Source organism: Pelmatolapia mariae, linkage group LG15 (assembly GCF_036321145.2).
Source record: "Pelmatolapia mariae isolate MD_Pm_ZW linkage group LG15, Pm_UMD_F_2, whole genome shotgun sequence".
Taxonomy (NCBI): Eukaryota; Metazoa; Chordata; class Actinopteri; order Cichliformes; family Cichlidae; genus Pelmatolapia; species Pelmatolapia mariae.
In genome coordinates, this window is record NC_086240.1 from 19,715,657 (window position 1) to 19,733,247 (window position 17,591).

Consider the following 17,591-nt stretch of genomic DNA (forward strand, 5'->3'; position numbering starts at 1 on the left):
TTGACCCTGAAGAAGAGGTTAGAGGTCCAAAGTAACCTAATATTTAGAATCTCCATATGTCATTCCCTATATGTACTGTACCTTTACTGCACTACAAGCCTCTTAAAGTACAATATATGTTGTCAAAAAGGTTTAAATAGCTCCGTATAGCATTATTATCATTTTAACCTTTAAATCAATCGATTGACTTTGAAGAAGAGGTCAAATCTTTATATGCTACTTTCTATATGTTGACCATAAACGCTACATTTGTAAGAACCATAGTTTCTAAGCTATAAGGGTTTGGTGGTTGTAAGACGAAATCTAATGGATTCCTAACATGACTCCACTCAACTCTAGACACAGTTTTATCAGAATTCATTCAAATCTTTTGAGTCATTGTGTTTACATCGTGTTTCACCTTTTGCCTGACGGTGTGAACAAACTAAGATAGCTAAATACTGGAGGGGAAATAGCCAAAAATATAGAATTATGATAAATGCATCCCCTGCTTCACCCTCATCTCTCCTCAGATGTTTTTACAAATTAAAAATAGAATTGTGCTAAAAAGTGCTGCTACCTGCCTCAAGTGGAAACAGTATTTTTGTTAAAACAAAGGGTAATTTTGTTAGTACCAATCAATGTTCTGTATCTAGAAAGTTAATTAGCCACAGATTTGGCTGGTTATTCACATCAGTGCGTGGGAACAGAAAAACATAGAGGCTGACTCCACTGTGCAAAGAACCCTTTGTCATCCCTTATGTTTTTATCGGGCCTTTAGATATTGTGCACTCTTTGTAAAGTCAGGTTGGATGTAAAATTGATTTTATTGTGGTAATAACTGATTATATGAAAATAAAAACCACTGTACAGTGTGCTCTCTCTTTATCAATGTCTCATGCTTTTTTTGTTCCCCTCTCTCAGTCTATCATCCCGTCTCGTGCTCTTACTGTCGGAGCAACGGCATGACGGGCTTCCGCTATCGCTGCCTCCGTTGCCGCGGTTACCAGCTCTGCCAGAACTGCTTCTGGCGTGGCAACACCAGCGGCTCGCACAGCAACAAGCATCAGATGAAGGAGCACTCTTCCTGGGTGAGTCACGGAGTGGTTACTCATCCATCACAGCAGGGGGCTCTCGCTGTGCGGAGGCGCATCTGGACTCATTTGTAGTACAACTGGGACACTTTTTTTTACTTCTTTCCATTACCGCACAAAAGCTAATGAATGAAAACAAGTTATAATTCATGTGATGTTTCCTTTCCTTGCGCACTGTAAAAGTAATAATAAGTAATGCCTAAAAGTACTTTGTTTTCCACAGTTGGCTGAAAAACATTTATCAAAAATATTTAATTTCATTGAATAATTTCATTTATTGAGCAACAGTTAAAAAAAACAACAACTCAAAAACAGATCATTTGTAAAATAGTTGCAAATGACTACAAATACAAAATTATTGTATTTCATTATATTTATGTTTTTTTTCCCTCTTGAGAAATATTTAAAACAACTGTGAAATGATCAGGACCCACACAGTGTTTGAGTGTCAGTCGTAGCACCTTTATTTTGAAAAACAGTGTCTTCCACTACTTCGACACCTTGTGTTCAACCGGGAAGCCAGCTTTCCAGTGCCTTCCCACACCACACACACCACTCCTTCCCGGCTCCAGACACTAAAAAGGGGGAGAGCTCATTAGTTGCAATCCCTTTCACCTGTCCCCTCCGACCTCCCGGCACCACCCTGTGAGATTACCGTACCACCCCTCCACTGCAGCAGAGCCAGAGACCACACCCCTGCCACAACAACATAACACTGGAGGCTACAACTACTTAACAATTGCATTTTAAAACATTAAAATTCACAGTGGTCGCGAATTTAATTGTGGCGTCCATTAGTGCATTGGTATTCTTTGGAGCTTGAACCCATCGTGTATCATAATTGACATATCGTAACCGAGACCACTCAGTGTCCTGTCAATTATTTATTAAATATGTAAATTGTTAATAAATGGTACTACGTGAGGAAGTCGGGAGTGCCAGAGAGGTATGTGAGGGTGATGCAGGACATGGATGAGGACAGCAAGACCATGGTGAGACCGGAGGGACAGATGGGTTCAGGGTGGGAGTGGACTACACTGGCTATCGACTCTGAGCCCCTTGTTGTTTGCAGGCTATGATGTTTGCAGACAACATTTTGACCTGTAGTGAGAGTAGGAAGCAGGTGGAGAGGTGGAGGTATGCTTTGGAGAGAAGAGGAATGAAATACGTGTGAATGAGAGCGAGACAGGTGCAAAGGTGAACGTGCAATTAGTAGAAATAGTGAAGGTTGAGGAGTTTAAATACCTGGGGTCAAACATCTAAAGAAATGGACAGTGCATAAGAGAGGTGAAGGAAAAAGTGCAGGCAGGGTAAAAACATGAGTGTCAGAGCTGATTTGTGACAGAAGAATAGCAGCGAAAAGAAAAGGAAAGGTTTACAAGGTGGTAGTGAGACTTGATCCGATGTAGGGTTTGGAGATGGTGGCACTGATAAAGAAGCAGAGCTGAAGATGTTCAGGTTTTCATTTGGAGTGACCGCGATTGAAAATGAGTACAGCGGAGGGACAGCTCAGGTTGAGCAGTTTGGAGACATAGTTAGAGTGGCGAGGCTTTAGATGGTTTGGATATGTGCAGAGGAGGGTTGGTGGAAAAAGGAATTTGAATATGGAATTGCCAGGCTCTAAGTTCAGTGATACAAACACAAGGATCTATTCAATTTGAAAGAAACATTCAGGTGCACACTTCACCTGCTATGAATTTCTCTAAATCAAAGATGACACTTGTACACATGTGCAGAGAAAACATTTTTTTAAGTTATTTGAGGTGTTAAAACTGTTCCCCTGTTCCAGCCGTACTCGCTCTACCCTCATTCTGGTATAAAACGACCTGAACCAGTCACATAGCCTCCTGGGAAATGTAATTGGGTTTTAATTGGTTTCAAAAATAAAAGCACACATTGTAAACACACCTTGATAATTCTGGGCAAAGGGTCAGTAGCTAAATGCAGGTGTATACAAACCCAAATATTTATAGCTTCATACTCAAGCATCATGTATTTATTTGAAGTGAATCGGATAATTTAAATAAAAGTTGCTCTAGCCTGAAGGAATAAATGTTTTTAATGAAGAAATTATGTATTAATAGAAGGAGATATAGTTGTTGAATTATTCATCAGTAAGTCTTTGGCATAATTTTTCTTGTTAATGTTTCAGTTTTAGGTCTAAAGCCTCTAACTAGTGCAGCTCCTGCCTGTCATCATGTAACATTATATACTCATCGTAGCTCAGGCTTTACATATATTTACATGTGATTTTCTGTAGGACTGGGCTTTGTGCTTCATTTTAATTCTCAGTATATGTCCTTTTATTTATTTATTTTTAACAAAGACACCCAACAGCAGCAACCTGAATGTGGTTCATGGGAAAACAGATGCCTGATTTTAAGATTCGTGCTCAGGAGTTAAGTGTCAGTGCATTTTCAGGTTAAAAAAGGGCCTTTGAAGGGTTAAATATGCACATAAGCACATGTACAGTAAAGCCCTTGAGATTCATTAAATTATCTGTCAAATAAGTTGCACAGCGGCACTGTGGTGGTCTAGGGCTGACAGAGAAGGACCCAAAAGCAGGACACGGAGAGTCAGAATAAATGCCCGTAAATCCAGATCTTTAACCCAGACAAGCAGAGATCATAGACAGGAAATACACAAATCCTGGGAGACTACAGAAACTCAAAACCAGTCCACAAGGCAATACACGAGAAGATAACAAGTGAACACAACAGATAATAACAAGAAACATGAGAAGGATCAACAACAATGGAAATCACTAGAAGCCTTAAATGGAAAGAATAGAAAGTGATCTGGCAGTGAACAAAGGGAAACTGGGAGTACATATATACAAGTGAGTGATTTAGCTAAAGGGCAGCAGTATGTTCACTACGTCTGTGCTGCAGATTAGTTAGCAGTAATTAGCAGGTATCTCTGTTTTCGATAAGTGCTAAAGTTGATTCTTTAAAACGGGCTTCACACATCTACTGCACTCATGCAGTGTGGGTTCATAAACTGATGTTTGTGTGTTTGTTTTTGTGTGTAGAAGTCACCGGCGACAAAGATCGGTCGAGCCCTGAGCAGGACTCTGGGCTGCGTGTCGTCTAGGGAGCCGCCACACCCAATTTACCCAGAAGAACCCGAGAGGACCCTTAACCTCGCCAACATAGTGTATGATATGACCTCCCAGCACTCACACATTTATTAGACTAAATATCAAAAAGCTAAATGTTACTGAAATTTTCAACAACCGCTTTTTAATAATGCAGGTTATTCCTGTCAGATCAGTGCGGTCTTACTCAGTGAGGCACAAAAGGATTCATTTCAGCTTCTCTTCTATTTTATTCTATTCTATTCTATTATATTATATTCTATTATATTAAATTATATTATGTCCCCTTTGGTGCCAATTATCCTGTCACTCAGTTCACCTCATTAGGATGTTAATTTAACGTACAGTGATAGTTTCAAGGTATGGAGGCCTAAAACTGACAAAGTATATAAGTTTCATTACACGTGCCAACAAAAATATCAAGTTATTTAAAAAAAATAATAATAATAATATGCTTCTATATTTATTTGCTTTTGTATGAATTGATTCATTTACTGGCCTGTATGACAGTACTGACCTTATTATTTTAGATTAGATGCACACTAAAAAGCTATACGTTAAGTAAACTTAACCTTGTTACATGCTTTACATAAAAAAATTAAAAAAATAAATGCTGTCAGTCATACACACCACCTTTTATCAATCTGTTTTTTGTGAATTACGGAACATCTTAGGAACCACAATTGATCTTTACACGGTGTCACTTCTCATTGGTCTCCCAAATACATGCATCCGAAACAAATATCTCAGAAAACGGTTTAATCTTCTGATTTTTGCACAAAGAAAAATGCACTATTCTCGTAAAACTCAGATGGCACAGGATGATATTGGAACACATCCCACTGGAGTTGCCTGATCCGAAATAAATCCCTTGATTTTTACAAAAAAGTGGAAACATTTCTGTTAATCTGACCCTTTCTGAGCTTTTAATGATAAGGCTTTTTTTGTTTAGCTTTGTTTTTTTTTGCATAAGACTTCAAACGATGGTGAAAATGGGATAATTGATTTACAGTTTTGTATGTATGGTTGACGTGTCTGTTGAAATGATGCTTGACTTCTCATGAGTATTGTTCTTGTTATTAATACTTTTATTAGTTTTTTGCTGTTGTTGAACAGTAAAAAAAAAAAATAGAGAAATTGTTGGAAAAATGTTAATAGAAAATAAAGTTACTAAATAAAATGAAAATTTAAAACATGGGAATAAAGAAATACAAAAATTAATACAAAATCTAGTAAATTTAGAAGCAAATTAAAAGTGTCAGTTAACCAATCTATACATGTATGTTTAACATTTTCAATTCATTTGTTTATTTTGGCGCTTTTGAGCTTCCATATTGAGAACCCTTCACTACTAATCAATCTAATTGATGTGCCTGTACAGTTTGGTTATGATTTTGGACTGTAAGTATTGAACCTGGTGCCAGTTAAACTGTGTGATGGTAACGTTAACGACCTTTAAACTATTTCTAAAACTTATTCTAGATTTGACATATAGGCCTACAGGAGATCTGTGTGAATAAAGCTACAAAAATTATGACTGCATGATTAACGCTAATATTACTGGATTGCATATTATTGAATTCATGTGTACCTACCCTCTAAAATAGACCTCTGTAGTGTGTAAAATGTTCATATTGCTTAAAAAGAAGATTGTTTGATTTTTGCATTGAATTTATTTCCAAAAAAGCCTTGAATTGCTCATTTTTTGTGCCCAAGTTAAACGCTGCTGGGCTGTACAGATACTATTGTCTCTTTGTGCCTCTAAAGTCACTAAAGTTATGGAGGAATATTCACTATGAGGCCTCCTCGCATTAGATAGAACAAAAAAGATTAAAGTTTCTTGTAGCTGTGATGTTAATGTTTAACAGTTAAACATTTAAACACTTTCACAATAGGAAGTGAAACATCTACAGCTTAAAAGCTAACTATTCGAACTACAAAATTTTACATTACCTAGAAAACTCAGATAACATAAATCAAGCAAAAGTCCCACCTCTGTATATCCAAACGCTTCGGTTGCTCCGCCCCCTGTGGCGCATCGGCATTGTTTAATTTTCCACACTGAAGCCGACCAGGTCATCACAGACCTGCAGGCGTTAGGCTCATACTCAGGCCAGCACACGCAGGCTGAATTTAGCGTGGGTGTGAGTATGCTTTTTTTTTTTTTTTTTTTTTAAATGCCGTTTTAATTTCAGACTTAAAAATGTGATTATTTATGTTCTTTTTAAAATTTTCCTCTGGATGTGCCCTCACTCCACTTCCCTCTCTTACTTTCTTTTCTCTCTCCCTCGTTTGATCTTTGGCCTGTCTGTGTTTGCTCAGACCTTTTACAGTTCACTGTTGCATGAATGCACTCAAAAGCATGTGAGAGTGTGTGACTGTGTGAATGGGAGCGTAAGAATGCGTGCTTTCTGATAGGCAGGCTTCGGCGGTTTAATGATTTAACATTGCTATCCTTGCTCCGTGTTAACTCTGTAGATAATAAGCCTCTAACGCGTGTTTGTGTTTGTGTGTTCGTGTGTTCAGACCATCGAGACCCGCTGGGAACACCAGTGAAGCCATGCTGCTGTCTTCATCAGCTCGCGAGTCCTCGAAAAGGTAAAGACTGACATTAGAGCTGATTAGAAGTGTGTAATCTTGTGGCTTCATTTCTTTTTTTCTGTTTAAACTAATATTTCTCTAATATTCAAGGCAAATAAAGACCTTAACTTAACCACTGTGTCAGGCAAGTTGGTTGGCCAGCTGCTGTTTCAATAAATCACAGCTCCGAGTTGCAGTGTGAGACAAACTGGGTGAAGTTACAGCTTACTAGGTTGTGAGTTAACAGAGTTAACAGAAATAAAGAGGCTGTTTTTAGCTGCGTGGATACACATTAGAGGATCTATACTGGTGATACAGGGCTCGATAGCATGAGCGCTTCACTTGCACGCAGTTAAAAATAGATGCGAACTCTTCACAACGATTTAAGGGCTCGTGGTGGGTGAATAAAAAGTAATACGAGATTCAGCCCAACTCAACGCCAGTAAAACGATGCTGTCATAGGTTATGAAGGAGTCTGCAGCAATGTTCCCTCTAATTTTTCATGTGTCTGAGCGAACACACAAACTCCCTGAGCGGTCCCTCGGACCACTGCTAGCGACATTAGATGTGTGCACTGTGGTCACGCCAGCATCGAATCCATCCAAGTTACATGGTTTATTAAAATAATCAAATTACAGCATTTACATTTATGTTAGACTACTTTTAATTAACTGCTTTAGCCCACTTACAATGAAAATTTAAAAAAAAATCTTGTTCATGACCTGTGTAGTATGTTAACACTATTGGAAGTAAAAATAACTTGAACTCCAATTTTGAAAACACAACTTTCTTTTTCTTTTTTTCTTTTTTTTTTAAATAAAGCTCTGACTTGTATTATGAGTCTGTGGTCTGTGAGAGAGTCCTGTAACTCTGTCTGCAAAATACAGCATATAATGACCAATGTTGGGAAATTAATTATATAGTTACTTCTTCAAAAAGGTTACTGAGTTTTGCAAACAACAAAGTTTTTTGCAGCTGTTTACCTAAAAATGCAGCCAAGGCGTTTTTTTTAAACAAACATTTCAAACTATTTACAGAACAATCAGGTGTTGTGCATCAAATTTGATGCCACACAAATTATTTGTGCCACTCCAAAAAATAATTTCTGTCCACTATGAGGTAAAGGAGAACAACAACCTGATACCTGCAGGCCTGACAACAGGAGATGTATCACTCCTGTAACACCTGTAACATTCAGCAGTCGCCTCATTGTTCTGACACACACAACAAAACTATTGACTACACTACACACTAACTACACAAGATTTGCGCTAAACGTTGCAAATCTCTCACATCTCAAAACACCGCCGGCACTCCTAAAACTTCCTCCCGTTTCTTAACAACTAAATGCCATGTTTTGATTGGTTGACATGGTACATTTTTCGACCAATGGGAAAGGGTGGGGTGTTTTGGTTTCATCTTTGCTCACAGGCGGAGAGTGCTTTCGAGCGTTTTCCTTATAAAACGTTGTTTTTACCGTTTCTTCCCGCAGTAAATATAAACAACGATAGTATTCAGGAAGAAAACCAAATATTGCATATTTTTTTTTATCATAACTCTGGTTTCACGTGGCCTGTCAACACAATTTAAAAACTGGTATAAAGTCCACACTTTTTCCGTCAATTGTTCTGTCTGTCCTGCTCACATCTCCAATGGTTGTACACGTTGTCATTAACGTGGCTTCACTACACATCAGCCACGCCGCTTTGCTAGCTAAAACACTGGTGTCGGCACATATTTACTTTAATTTCAATTCAGGTTAGAATTTTTTGTGTGTGCGCAACGCAAATTTTTTCTGCGCAGAGACCGTGCCAACAGTGTGCAATTGCGCACGTGCGCAGCTTAGAGGGAACATTGGTCTGCAGTGTCTGTGATCTGACACTGTGAAAAAGCTGTTGAATTAAGTGCAAGTTAAAAGAAAAGTTTAGTTTTCCATTATTTTTACATTTATTACATTTCTTGTGAAGTTTACTGCAAGCTGACAGCAGCCATCTCTGACACCACCATACAGGTGTATGTCTAAAAGGCAAAACACGTACTCCACTACATAGCTTGTAAGATTTTAGACCGTTATTATTTTGCAAGTAATGAAAAAATTGTGTATTTAACAGTCTCTCGTCCTGTAAGAGTAAGAATAGGCTCTCGGCCTCGCAACAACCCTGAATTGGATAAGTGGAAAAAGATGGATGGAAAGATGATTAAATAGTTTTTAATGCTCGTTTGCAGCTCCTTATTTCCGTTCTTTACACAAAACTGCTCCAGTCAAAAGAAATTTTAATAATACAGAAATAATTGCTTACAAAACTTATCACAAATAAGGAAGAATCGATCAAAACACAAGGGAGAGAGAACACCTTAAACCAATCACACAGTGGACAGTGGTAACTCAACTTATAAAGGATGCAAAGCTATTAAAAAAAACAGCTGAAGGGAAAAGTTGATGCAGATTTAGGAATGCTAGCTTCTCCACCCTCTCTGGGTTTGTATATATGAAGGTGAGCCTCCACAGCAAATCAATATTTGGTATGAAAAACAGAGTTCACAGAGATTAATAAGGTTAATCAAAGAAATAATAATCAGTGGAAAAATGTGCTGTTAGAGGCATGATTCACACTTCAGACTAAGCCTTATTCAATGTTTACTGATCCAACTTTCTTCTGATTGGCTGTCCCTCACAACCAGGAGCTTTAAAAGGCAGAGGAGACGTCCATATTAGGGCTATCCCCTCTGTGACATTGTACATAGCCAGTATAAATAAATAAATACAAACTTTATTTGTCACATACACAGTGCAACATATTGTGAACATGCAGTGAAATGCTTGTGTACTGAACTGCGGACAGGCTGCAGACATAGCCGCGCAACTCCAGGGCTGGTTTTTAGCATGGGGGGGTCTAGCCAGGACTCTTACTGGATACCGGGTGGGAATCGAACTTGCGACCCCCGCTCCAGAGGTGTGTAGTCTTACCACTACGCTATCCAGCTGCTGCAGTAGTTAAAAAACTGTGTGAAACGAAGCTTTTCAAGCTGTCTGGTGGCTGAATGTCTGGCTTGTACATACACTGACCTCATGATTATTAGTCATGTTTAATATGAGCATCCAGCACTGGAATAATATGACAGAACATAAGAAAAAGCAAAAAAGGCTCACTTTAAACTCTGGTGCGTTGGGTTCTTCTGAACTTCTTTTAGCATTTTATGGACCAAAAATGAACTAATAAGAAATATTGCATGTTAGTGAATAATTGAAATAATAAAAGATATTCATTGCATATAAAAATCGACATGCATTTTTCAGTTATTTCTGGCAAAATCCATGTTGTAGGTGTTATGAAAATATTTTTTCTTTTTACTCATATGCACATTTAATAAGAGAGATTTTGTGTTGACTGGAAGTTCAACTGATGTAATTCCTGTAAGACAGACTGTTATCTGATGCTGGCTGATTACTCTGCGTCTGTTTTGTGTCCGTCCAGCTTGGCGGCGGCTCAGCGAATGAACGAGGAGCACGCTCTGATCGCTTCATATGTGAATCGCCTCCAGGGCAGCCCGCGGTGAGAAGGGAGTGAGGGGTGGTTACGTAAAGGAGTCAGGGAGGCAGTAAGGAGGAGGGCACCGTGCTGCACAGTTTAGCTGAAGCCAAGTGAAATGCTGTAGTTTGCTATAGTTCTAATGAAGAGAGAAATCAGCAGTTACAGAATATCCTGTTAAATTATTGTGTTACTTCTTAGCTTTTAATTTAGTTTGTTTTCCTGTAATAATGATGATTTCCATTTGCCCAGGTTTTGTAATAACTTTTAAAAAAACAAGGAAGAATTAAAGAGAAGAGGAATTTCACTTATATTTATTTCCAATAATTGACATTGACAATGGAAAAAACAGTTTTCTAATCTACAATAAAACCCTGTTTTGGATTTTTTTTATTTTTTATAATACTGCAATACAAGAAAATTACAGTTATGACTGCCTTACATTGGAAACAACACACAGATACGTTTTTAAAATATCAATACAATACAATATTATTTATATAGCACATTTAAAACCAAAGGCAGACCAAAGTGCTTCACAATAATGCAATAAGTCATTGTTGTAAAACATTAACAAAGTACAAAAACAAACACTAGTACTAATCCTAACAGGTGGGAAGCACTAATTAAACCAGGAGTGTGGGCTAAATAAAATAGATATCGGGCCTCGGTTCAGAGATGGGGTCAATTCAAAATATAAAATATTATCTAGGAGAATCAGGAATAATGCAGAAGTGTTAAATATTGGCCTAATATTGCCGTTAAAGGACAATTAGCAGTCTTGGAAGTGCATCTCTTACATTATAAAATACAGACAAAATAAAATTATGAAGTAATTCATTTATTTTTTAAATTCAGAAACCAGAAGAAGCAAAAGCTTCCTTTTTCCTGTAGTCTTCTGTTTTAGCTCTGAGGATTTTTTTCAACACAAGAAAAACATTGCCTGTTTAAAATAAATAATCTGATACACACACACACGCACACAGAATTAGGAATGCAAATGGTTAAGTGTTGAGTGCTCATTCATAAATTAACCTGCTAACAGTGTTATGAAAAATATTAAATTGCTTTTGCATGTTTACAAAATAAGGTGAGACACCACAGGCAGAAAAAGCAATTTTATGTACTGTTATGCAAATATAATGCATCAGCAAACTATAATATAAAACCTGATCTGGGAGCTATCTTAATTTAACCCAGCAGAAAGCAGTTAATTAAAAAAGGTCCTCATATGCGGACACTAGGTTTATTTTACAGTACAACCAATAAAATGCTTGTTTAACAAAGTATAAAACACTTTATAGAGCAGAATGAAGTATATGGTGCTAAAAAGCCAAAATGTCCCCACATCAGGATGTACAGTCTTGGTGTAAGTAATCACCTGGGGACGTTTACTGGTGATACTTATTAGTTAAAAATTTGCCCCGTTAATTGTGCTTCCTCCAATGCTTAATGAAAAATTGTGTGTCCTCATCCTCTGAGCCATGCTTAGTTACAAACTCTGTAGTTTTTCTCCTGTCTGTGTTCAGAGCATTTCATTCTTACACAGATGGTGAAAAGAGGTGTTTTCCTAAAAGTATTTTCTGAGAGATAAAGAGATGCAGAGAGACACAGATTTTACCACATTTATGTACGTAAATGGATTATTTCTGAAAACTTAAAAGTGATCATATTTACCTGCATTAAATTCATGCATCATGCTCTTTGCTGGTTTAAATACAATAGTTTTACACTGGACTCAGTAAATTAGAGATTTCCTGTGTTTCAGTGTTGACAGCCCCAGCAGGCAAGACGACGAGCACAAACTGATCGCTCGCTACACCACACGACTGGCAGAGACCGAAGGCACAGGAGTGAGTCGAACACATCTCCTCTAAGCCTTTAACTTTAATACTGCATATGCATGCATATGCTCCGACTACACGGGGATCTTGTTCTGGTTTGTACATGAAACCCATCAACCGTTTGCTTGTGTTTTAGGTGATCCCGACGCGGAGCATCAACTTTGACGCGAACAAACAGAAGAGGGAGCTCATTGCTCAGCTGGAGTCTAAAAACAGGTAGAAATATGTGAACAGGAGCGAGGTGGAGAGTTTAACTTGTTGGGGGGGGGGGGGGATCTTTAGAGCTTAAGGTCTCATAAAACCATACAAATAAAAAAGATGTAATTATTTAAAGATATAAGGTTAATATATGAGAGCGAAATCAATAAAAAGTGACAGAAAGAAGCTGAATGGTTTGTGGTCGTAAATTTGATTAACCGTTACCAAGTAATTACTTTTAAGGGGGCATGATCAGTTTTTACAGTTTGTTCTTTCACAATAAAAGCACTGTTTGTGTGGTCTGGCTGTTAGCTTGTGTTTGTTTTTTACTCTCTAAATTAAACTTGTGCATCATTCCAAAAAAAAGATTCCTCTAAAGCCTGCTGAAGTTCGCCATCTTGCCCTGCTTATTTACAGGCTGTTCATTCCTAAAATACTGTGGTATCAGGCTTCAGCTGACCAGTGTGATTTTCATTTCCCAGAGAGATCTTGGCAGAGATCAAACGTCTCCGTGCAGAGCATGACGCAGCGTGCCAGCCCAGCCCGGAGAAGGGCAGCACCAACCCGACTCTGCTGGCCGAGCTCCGTCTGCTCAGGTAAACGCAGTTCCTCTGAGACCTGCTGTTTCTATACAGAAAATATACATATAATAGTTAAAATGTACATCTTAACTTTGTGAGTCACACCCACAGAAAATATGTTTCACAAACAATCGCTCTTTCGCTCGCTGCGCTATAGTTTCCGGATTTTGCCACACCGCCACGGTCAGAATTGGCGGGAAAACTTGCCGTGTTGCTCTGCGGCGCAGAGGGAGAGTTCTTTATGGCAGATGGTACCGACAGATGGTGGAGTTCACAAAAACACCAAAGAAGGAATCACTTCCAACGCACTTATTGCGGTTTTCAGTAAAAACAAGTCCTTCAAGAAGAGGAGAGGAACTTGAAAGTGATGGAAACTGCCTGGCTTTGACGTAAACAATAACATTTCTGCCCTGAGAGATGTTAGTCAGGCATTTTTTCCAGCATATTATGGAAATTTAAATATGTAATAATAATAATAATAATGGATTGCATATATATGTAGCGCTTTTCGTGAACCTTACAATTCCATTATTCATTCACTCTCACATTCACACACTGGTGGAGGCAAGCTACAGTTGTAGCCACAGCTGCCCTGGGGCAGACTGGCAGAAGCGAGGCTGCCATATTGCGCCATCGGCCCCTCTGGCCAACACCAGTAGGCGGTAGGTGAAGTGTCTTGCCCAAGGACACAACGACCGAGACAGACAGAGCAGGGGATTGAACCGGCAACCTTCCGGTTACAAGATGAGTTTCCCAACCCCCTGAACCACGGTCGTATATTTTAAAAGTGTATATTTTAAAGTGTGAAACAGAGCTGTCATATTAGATTTTTAGTTTTTATTCCAGTTTTCACGCTTACATACCTGATAAAACAGCCACATGGCGGCACTAGAGTAAACATTTTTCAGATTCAGCACATAAGAGCCCATCTTTTCTATTTTGTTTCTGTTTGTCTGGAGTTTTCTACTTCCTCCTGGTGGCCATGAGACCAAATGAGGTAAAATCTCTCCAAATTTAAAATAGTATGAGGTAGTCTTGCAGTGAAGTTAACATAGTGCTTTTTCTAGTGTTTCCTCTTACTGAAAACCTGCATTCTTTCTGATGGACAATTTTTCAGAATTCTCCATCTTCTTTCGTAATCTTTTTTCCAGTTCGGGTCACAGGGAGCTGGAGGCTGTTCTAGCTGTTACAGGGTGAGATTAGGGTTAAAAAAAGAAAATGTCACCCAGTGCAAAGTGAATCTGCCAGTAATTTTCCTCTTGCCCTTGGTCTGGTTTTATGAGTCACTAGTTTCCAGTCTTACTGAATGCACCGTGGTGATCATTCTGTAAATTATGGTATCCGTTAGTCAAAAGTCAAAAAGGAGGGTAAGGTAGGGCACGCTTTAGACTGTCGCAGGGTCCTCCGGTTCAGTCACAACAGCCCCTTGTTCATAATGGCAGCGGTGAAAATGCTCTTCAGGACAGGACTTAATGAATCAATGGTTGACCACACCAGCTATGTCCAACTAGAGTTAATTTGGTACCCATCTTCATGTCTTAACAAGCCTGGAATCAGTAATATTACTGTCTTCGTAATCTCTTTCATGTTTCCGCTACAGACTCAGAGCTAGATATTGTTACTAAAGAAAACTGCTAAGCTATATCTTAAATAGTACAGATAAAGTGGCGTTTCTGAGGTTGTTGGCGAACTTGTTGGCTAGCTTGCGGGTAAAGCGTTACTCTGGGATAACAATAAAACAAAACTCTATTTACTGAATGAGTCAGACTTTTGTTTTCATTTGTTTATTTACTCATTTATCTTGCCACGTGAAGGGAAGCCAGGAAAGAAAGACGAGCTCTGCTCTCGCTTTAATGTCTCATCCAGACCGCATACTGTTTGGTGGAAAAAAGATTGTGAATGTTAAACTCTATGCCTGCTGTTAAAGCTTTGTTTCCAGAAAGCCCTGCTGCTGCAGAGCATTTTATCAGTATTTTGAGTGCACTTTTGTGTATATATTCATCTTAATTTGAAGTCCTCAAACAGACTTGGTGTTTCTCTCCCTGCCATCTTACAAGACATTGAGGATTTCTGACTAAAAGTTCACGTAATCTAGCAGATTTTCTCCTGGAAAGACTCTCCTACATGCTCTTCAATAACATCTCTCCTCTCTTATTCATCTATTTATTAACCTCATCACACAGCTGCTTCTGTGAATTTCTGCCGATTGTTTTAGCACTTCAGGACTGTGAATCTAATCTCTTGTTTTTCTTCCATGTTGCATTTCTGATCTTCTCCACATTTTGGGACTTAAATCTATTTTTACTCCAGCTCCTGTCTTCAGCAAGCCTTTGTAATGTGTGTGTGTGTGTGTGTGTGTGTGTGTGTGTGTGTGTGTGTGTGTGTGTGTGTGTGTGTGTGTGTACGGGTTCGTACTATCCTGGTGGGGACCAAAATCTGACTTTTACTATCCTGGTGGGGACTTTCTGCACCGTGGGGACCAAAATCCAGGTCCCCTCGGGGTTGAAAGCAATTTTCACACTCAAAATGCGGTTTTACTGTCAGGGTTACAATTAGGTTATGGTTAGGTTTAGGGTAAGGGTTAGGGTTAGGCATTCATTTTTAATGGTTAGGGTTAGGGTAAGGGGCTAGGGAAAGCATTATGTCAATGGGATGTCCCCACGAGGATAGCAAACCAGACATGTGTGTGTGTGTGTGTGTGTGTTCCAGACAGAGGAAAGACGAACTGGAGCAGAGGATGTCGTCGCTGCAGGAGAGCAGGAGGGAGCTGATGGTGCAGCTGGAAGGACTGATGAAGCTGCTCAAGGTGACACACACACACACACACACACACACACACACACACACACACACACATGTCTGGTTTGCTATCCTCGTGGGGACATCCCATTGACATAATGCTTTCCCTAGCCCCTTACCCTAACCCTAACCATTAAAAATGAATGCCTAACCCTAACCCTTACCCTAAACCTAACCATAACCTAATTGTAACCCTGACAGTAAAACCGCATTTTGAGTGTGAAAATTGCTTTCAACCCCGAGGGGACCTGGATTTTGGTCCCCACGGTGCAGAAAGTCCCCACCAGGATAGTAAAAGTCAGATTTTGGTCCCCACCAGGATAGTACGAACCCGTACACACACACACACACACACACACACACACACACACACACACACACTCTCTGATTTAAATCTCCAGCAGTTTGTATTTTCTCACACTAGAGGGCAAAGCCTCCCTTGCTCCTCACACCCCCCTCTTACTGTCCTTGCAGTAACAAGCCTCATTTTCCCCTCTGATGTTTCTTCCTCTATGACTTTTCTGGCTCTCATTGTGTCTGACCTCTTGTTTTCCATTCTTCTTTTCCGCCCTCTTTGTTTTCCGGCTGCCCATGTTGTGATCCCTGTAGGATGAGGAACAGCGACAGGCAGTAAGTTCATATCCTTTTGTTGGAAACACTGAAGAAACTGTGGGATTCAGTTCTTATTAGTCACCTGAAATATCACATGCAATCAAAAAGTTGCAAAAACAGGCCTGTACATGATTTAAATGTGGCTGATCGCGCCTTCAGAGCGCTCTCCATGTGCATCACTGCAGTTATTTTTCTGGCGATCCCTGTCACGATGCTTCTGCCACACAAACCCAGTGTTTAAACTTTAAAGTAATTTCGGGGAAGAGGAAAAAAATCACGGAAAGTAGGGCAGGTGGTGAGCAAAGATTGAAAACCTCTTCACGAGATGTGGACAGAAAAGAAACCAAACACTCCCTTTTCCTGCACACTTGCACAACAATCAGCTGACTTCAGTTCATGTGCAGGGAGGAAAATAGCTGAGCGGATGAGCGGCGATTTGGACATTACTTTTATTTTCAGAGGCCCAGAGCGTCATGGTAAAGTGCAAACTACAATCACACCAGAAGCAACAGCCGCTAAAGTGACTCATGACTCTTTGCAAGCACTTGCACAGGCAACATGCTAACACAAAGCAAGTGAACAACTCTGGAAACACAGTGACGTTAGAATGAGTGTGTTTGTGATGACTCCAGTCATCCTGTTCAGATGCCCAAGCCATGTCAGCTGGTTCTAGTAACTAATTGTTATCCAAACTAAAAGGTTAAGTTGTAGAAGTCCACACACTGGACGTATATTCAAGCAAAATGCAAAAGGTGTGATCTTGTAATCTAAAACCTTCTCGCAGTAACATTAACCAGCTCTGATAACACCTCTCATCTTGTAGGCGCAGGCAGCCGGCTCTTCTCACTCCTCTCCCTCTCGGCCGAGCCCGTCAGCCGTCCGCTCTGTAGGTGCTGTACCCTCCCAGACACACATGTATCCTCCTCAGGACTCCCTCGCTGGGGTGGGAGGTGATGTACAAGAGGCTTTTGCTCAAGGTAGGACTCATTTCTCTCCCACATAGCAACCTTAAAAAAAAAAAGAGTCTTGTAGTTTGCCTTCTTTGATATTAAAGGCTTATGTTTGAAGGAGTTTTTGTTTAGTTAGACCGCTGAGACAAAGTACAGTAGGTCTGATGTTTTGAGTGAAGCATTTTCAGGTCTAAAAACACCTTTTTCAGCTGTTTGAGGGAAGCTTCTGCTAGGATTTTGGTCTGGGCCGAAAAGCCTTGCATGTGGTTTCACTGCATGTCTGAGCAGTTCTACAAATTCCCTGTTAAGACTTTGACTCATATGAAG

The 17,591-nt window shown here is 39.5% G+C and overlaps 1 protein-coding gene across 5 annotated transcripts in view; it reads left to right on the top strand.

Moving 5' to 3' along the window:
- The window catches only part of LOC134643004 (dystrobrevin beta-like), a 47,934-nt gene that overhangs the window by 21,004 nt on the left and 9,339 nt on the right, over nucleotides 1–17,591 (top strand). For 3 of the 5 annotated variants that reach the window (XM_063495163.1, XM_063495165.1, XM_063495164.1), the window contains 10 exons: nucleotides 904–1,070; nucleotides 4,105–4,229; nucleotides 6,697–6,768; nucleotides 10,227–10,304; nucleotides 12,049–12,133; nucleotides 12,261–12,340; nucleotides 12,805–12,918; nucleotides 15,613–15,709; nucleotides 16,312–16,332; nucleotides 17,138–17,291. In XM_063495163.1, coding sequence (XP_063351233.1) covers nucleotides 904–1,070; nucleotides 4,105–4,229; nucleotides 6,697–6,768; nucleotides 10,227–10,304; nucleotides 12,049–12,133; nucleotides 12,261–12,340; nucleotides 12,805–12,918; nucleotides 15,613–15,709; nucleotides 16,312–16,332; nucleotides 17,138–17,291 — 993 coding nt within the window. The other 2 variants (XM_063495166.1, XM_063495167.1) reach the window with 2 other exon arrangements.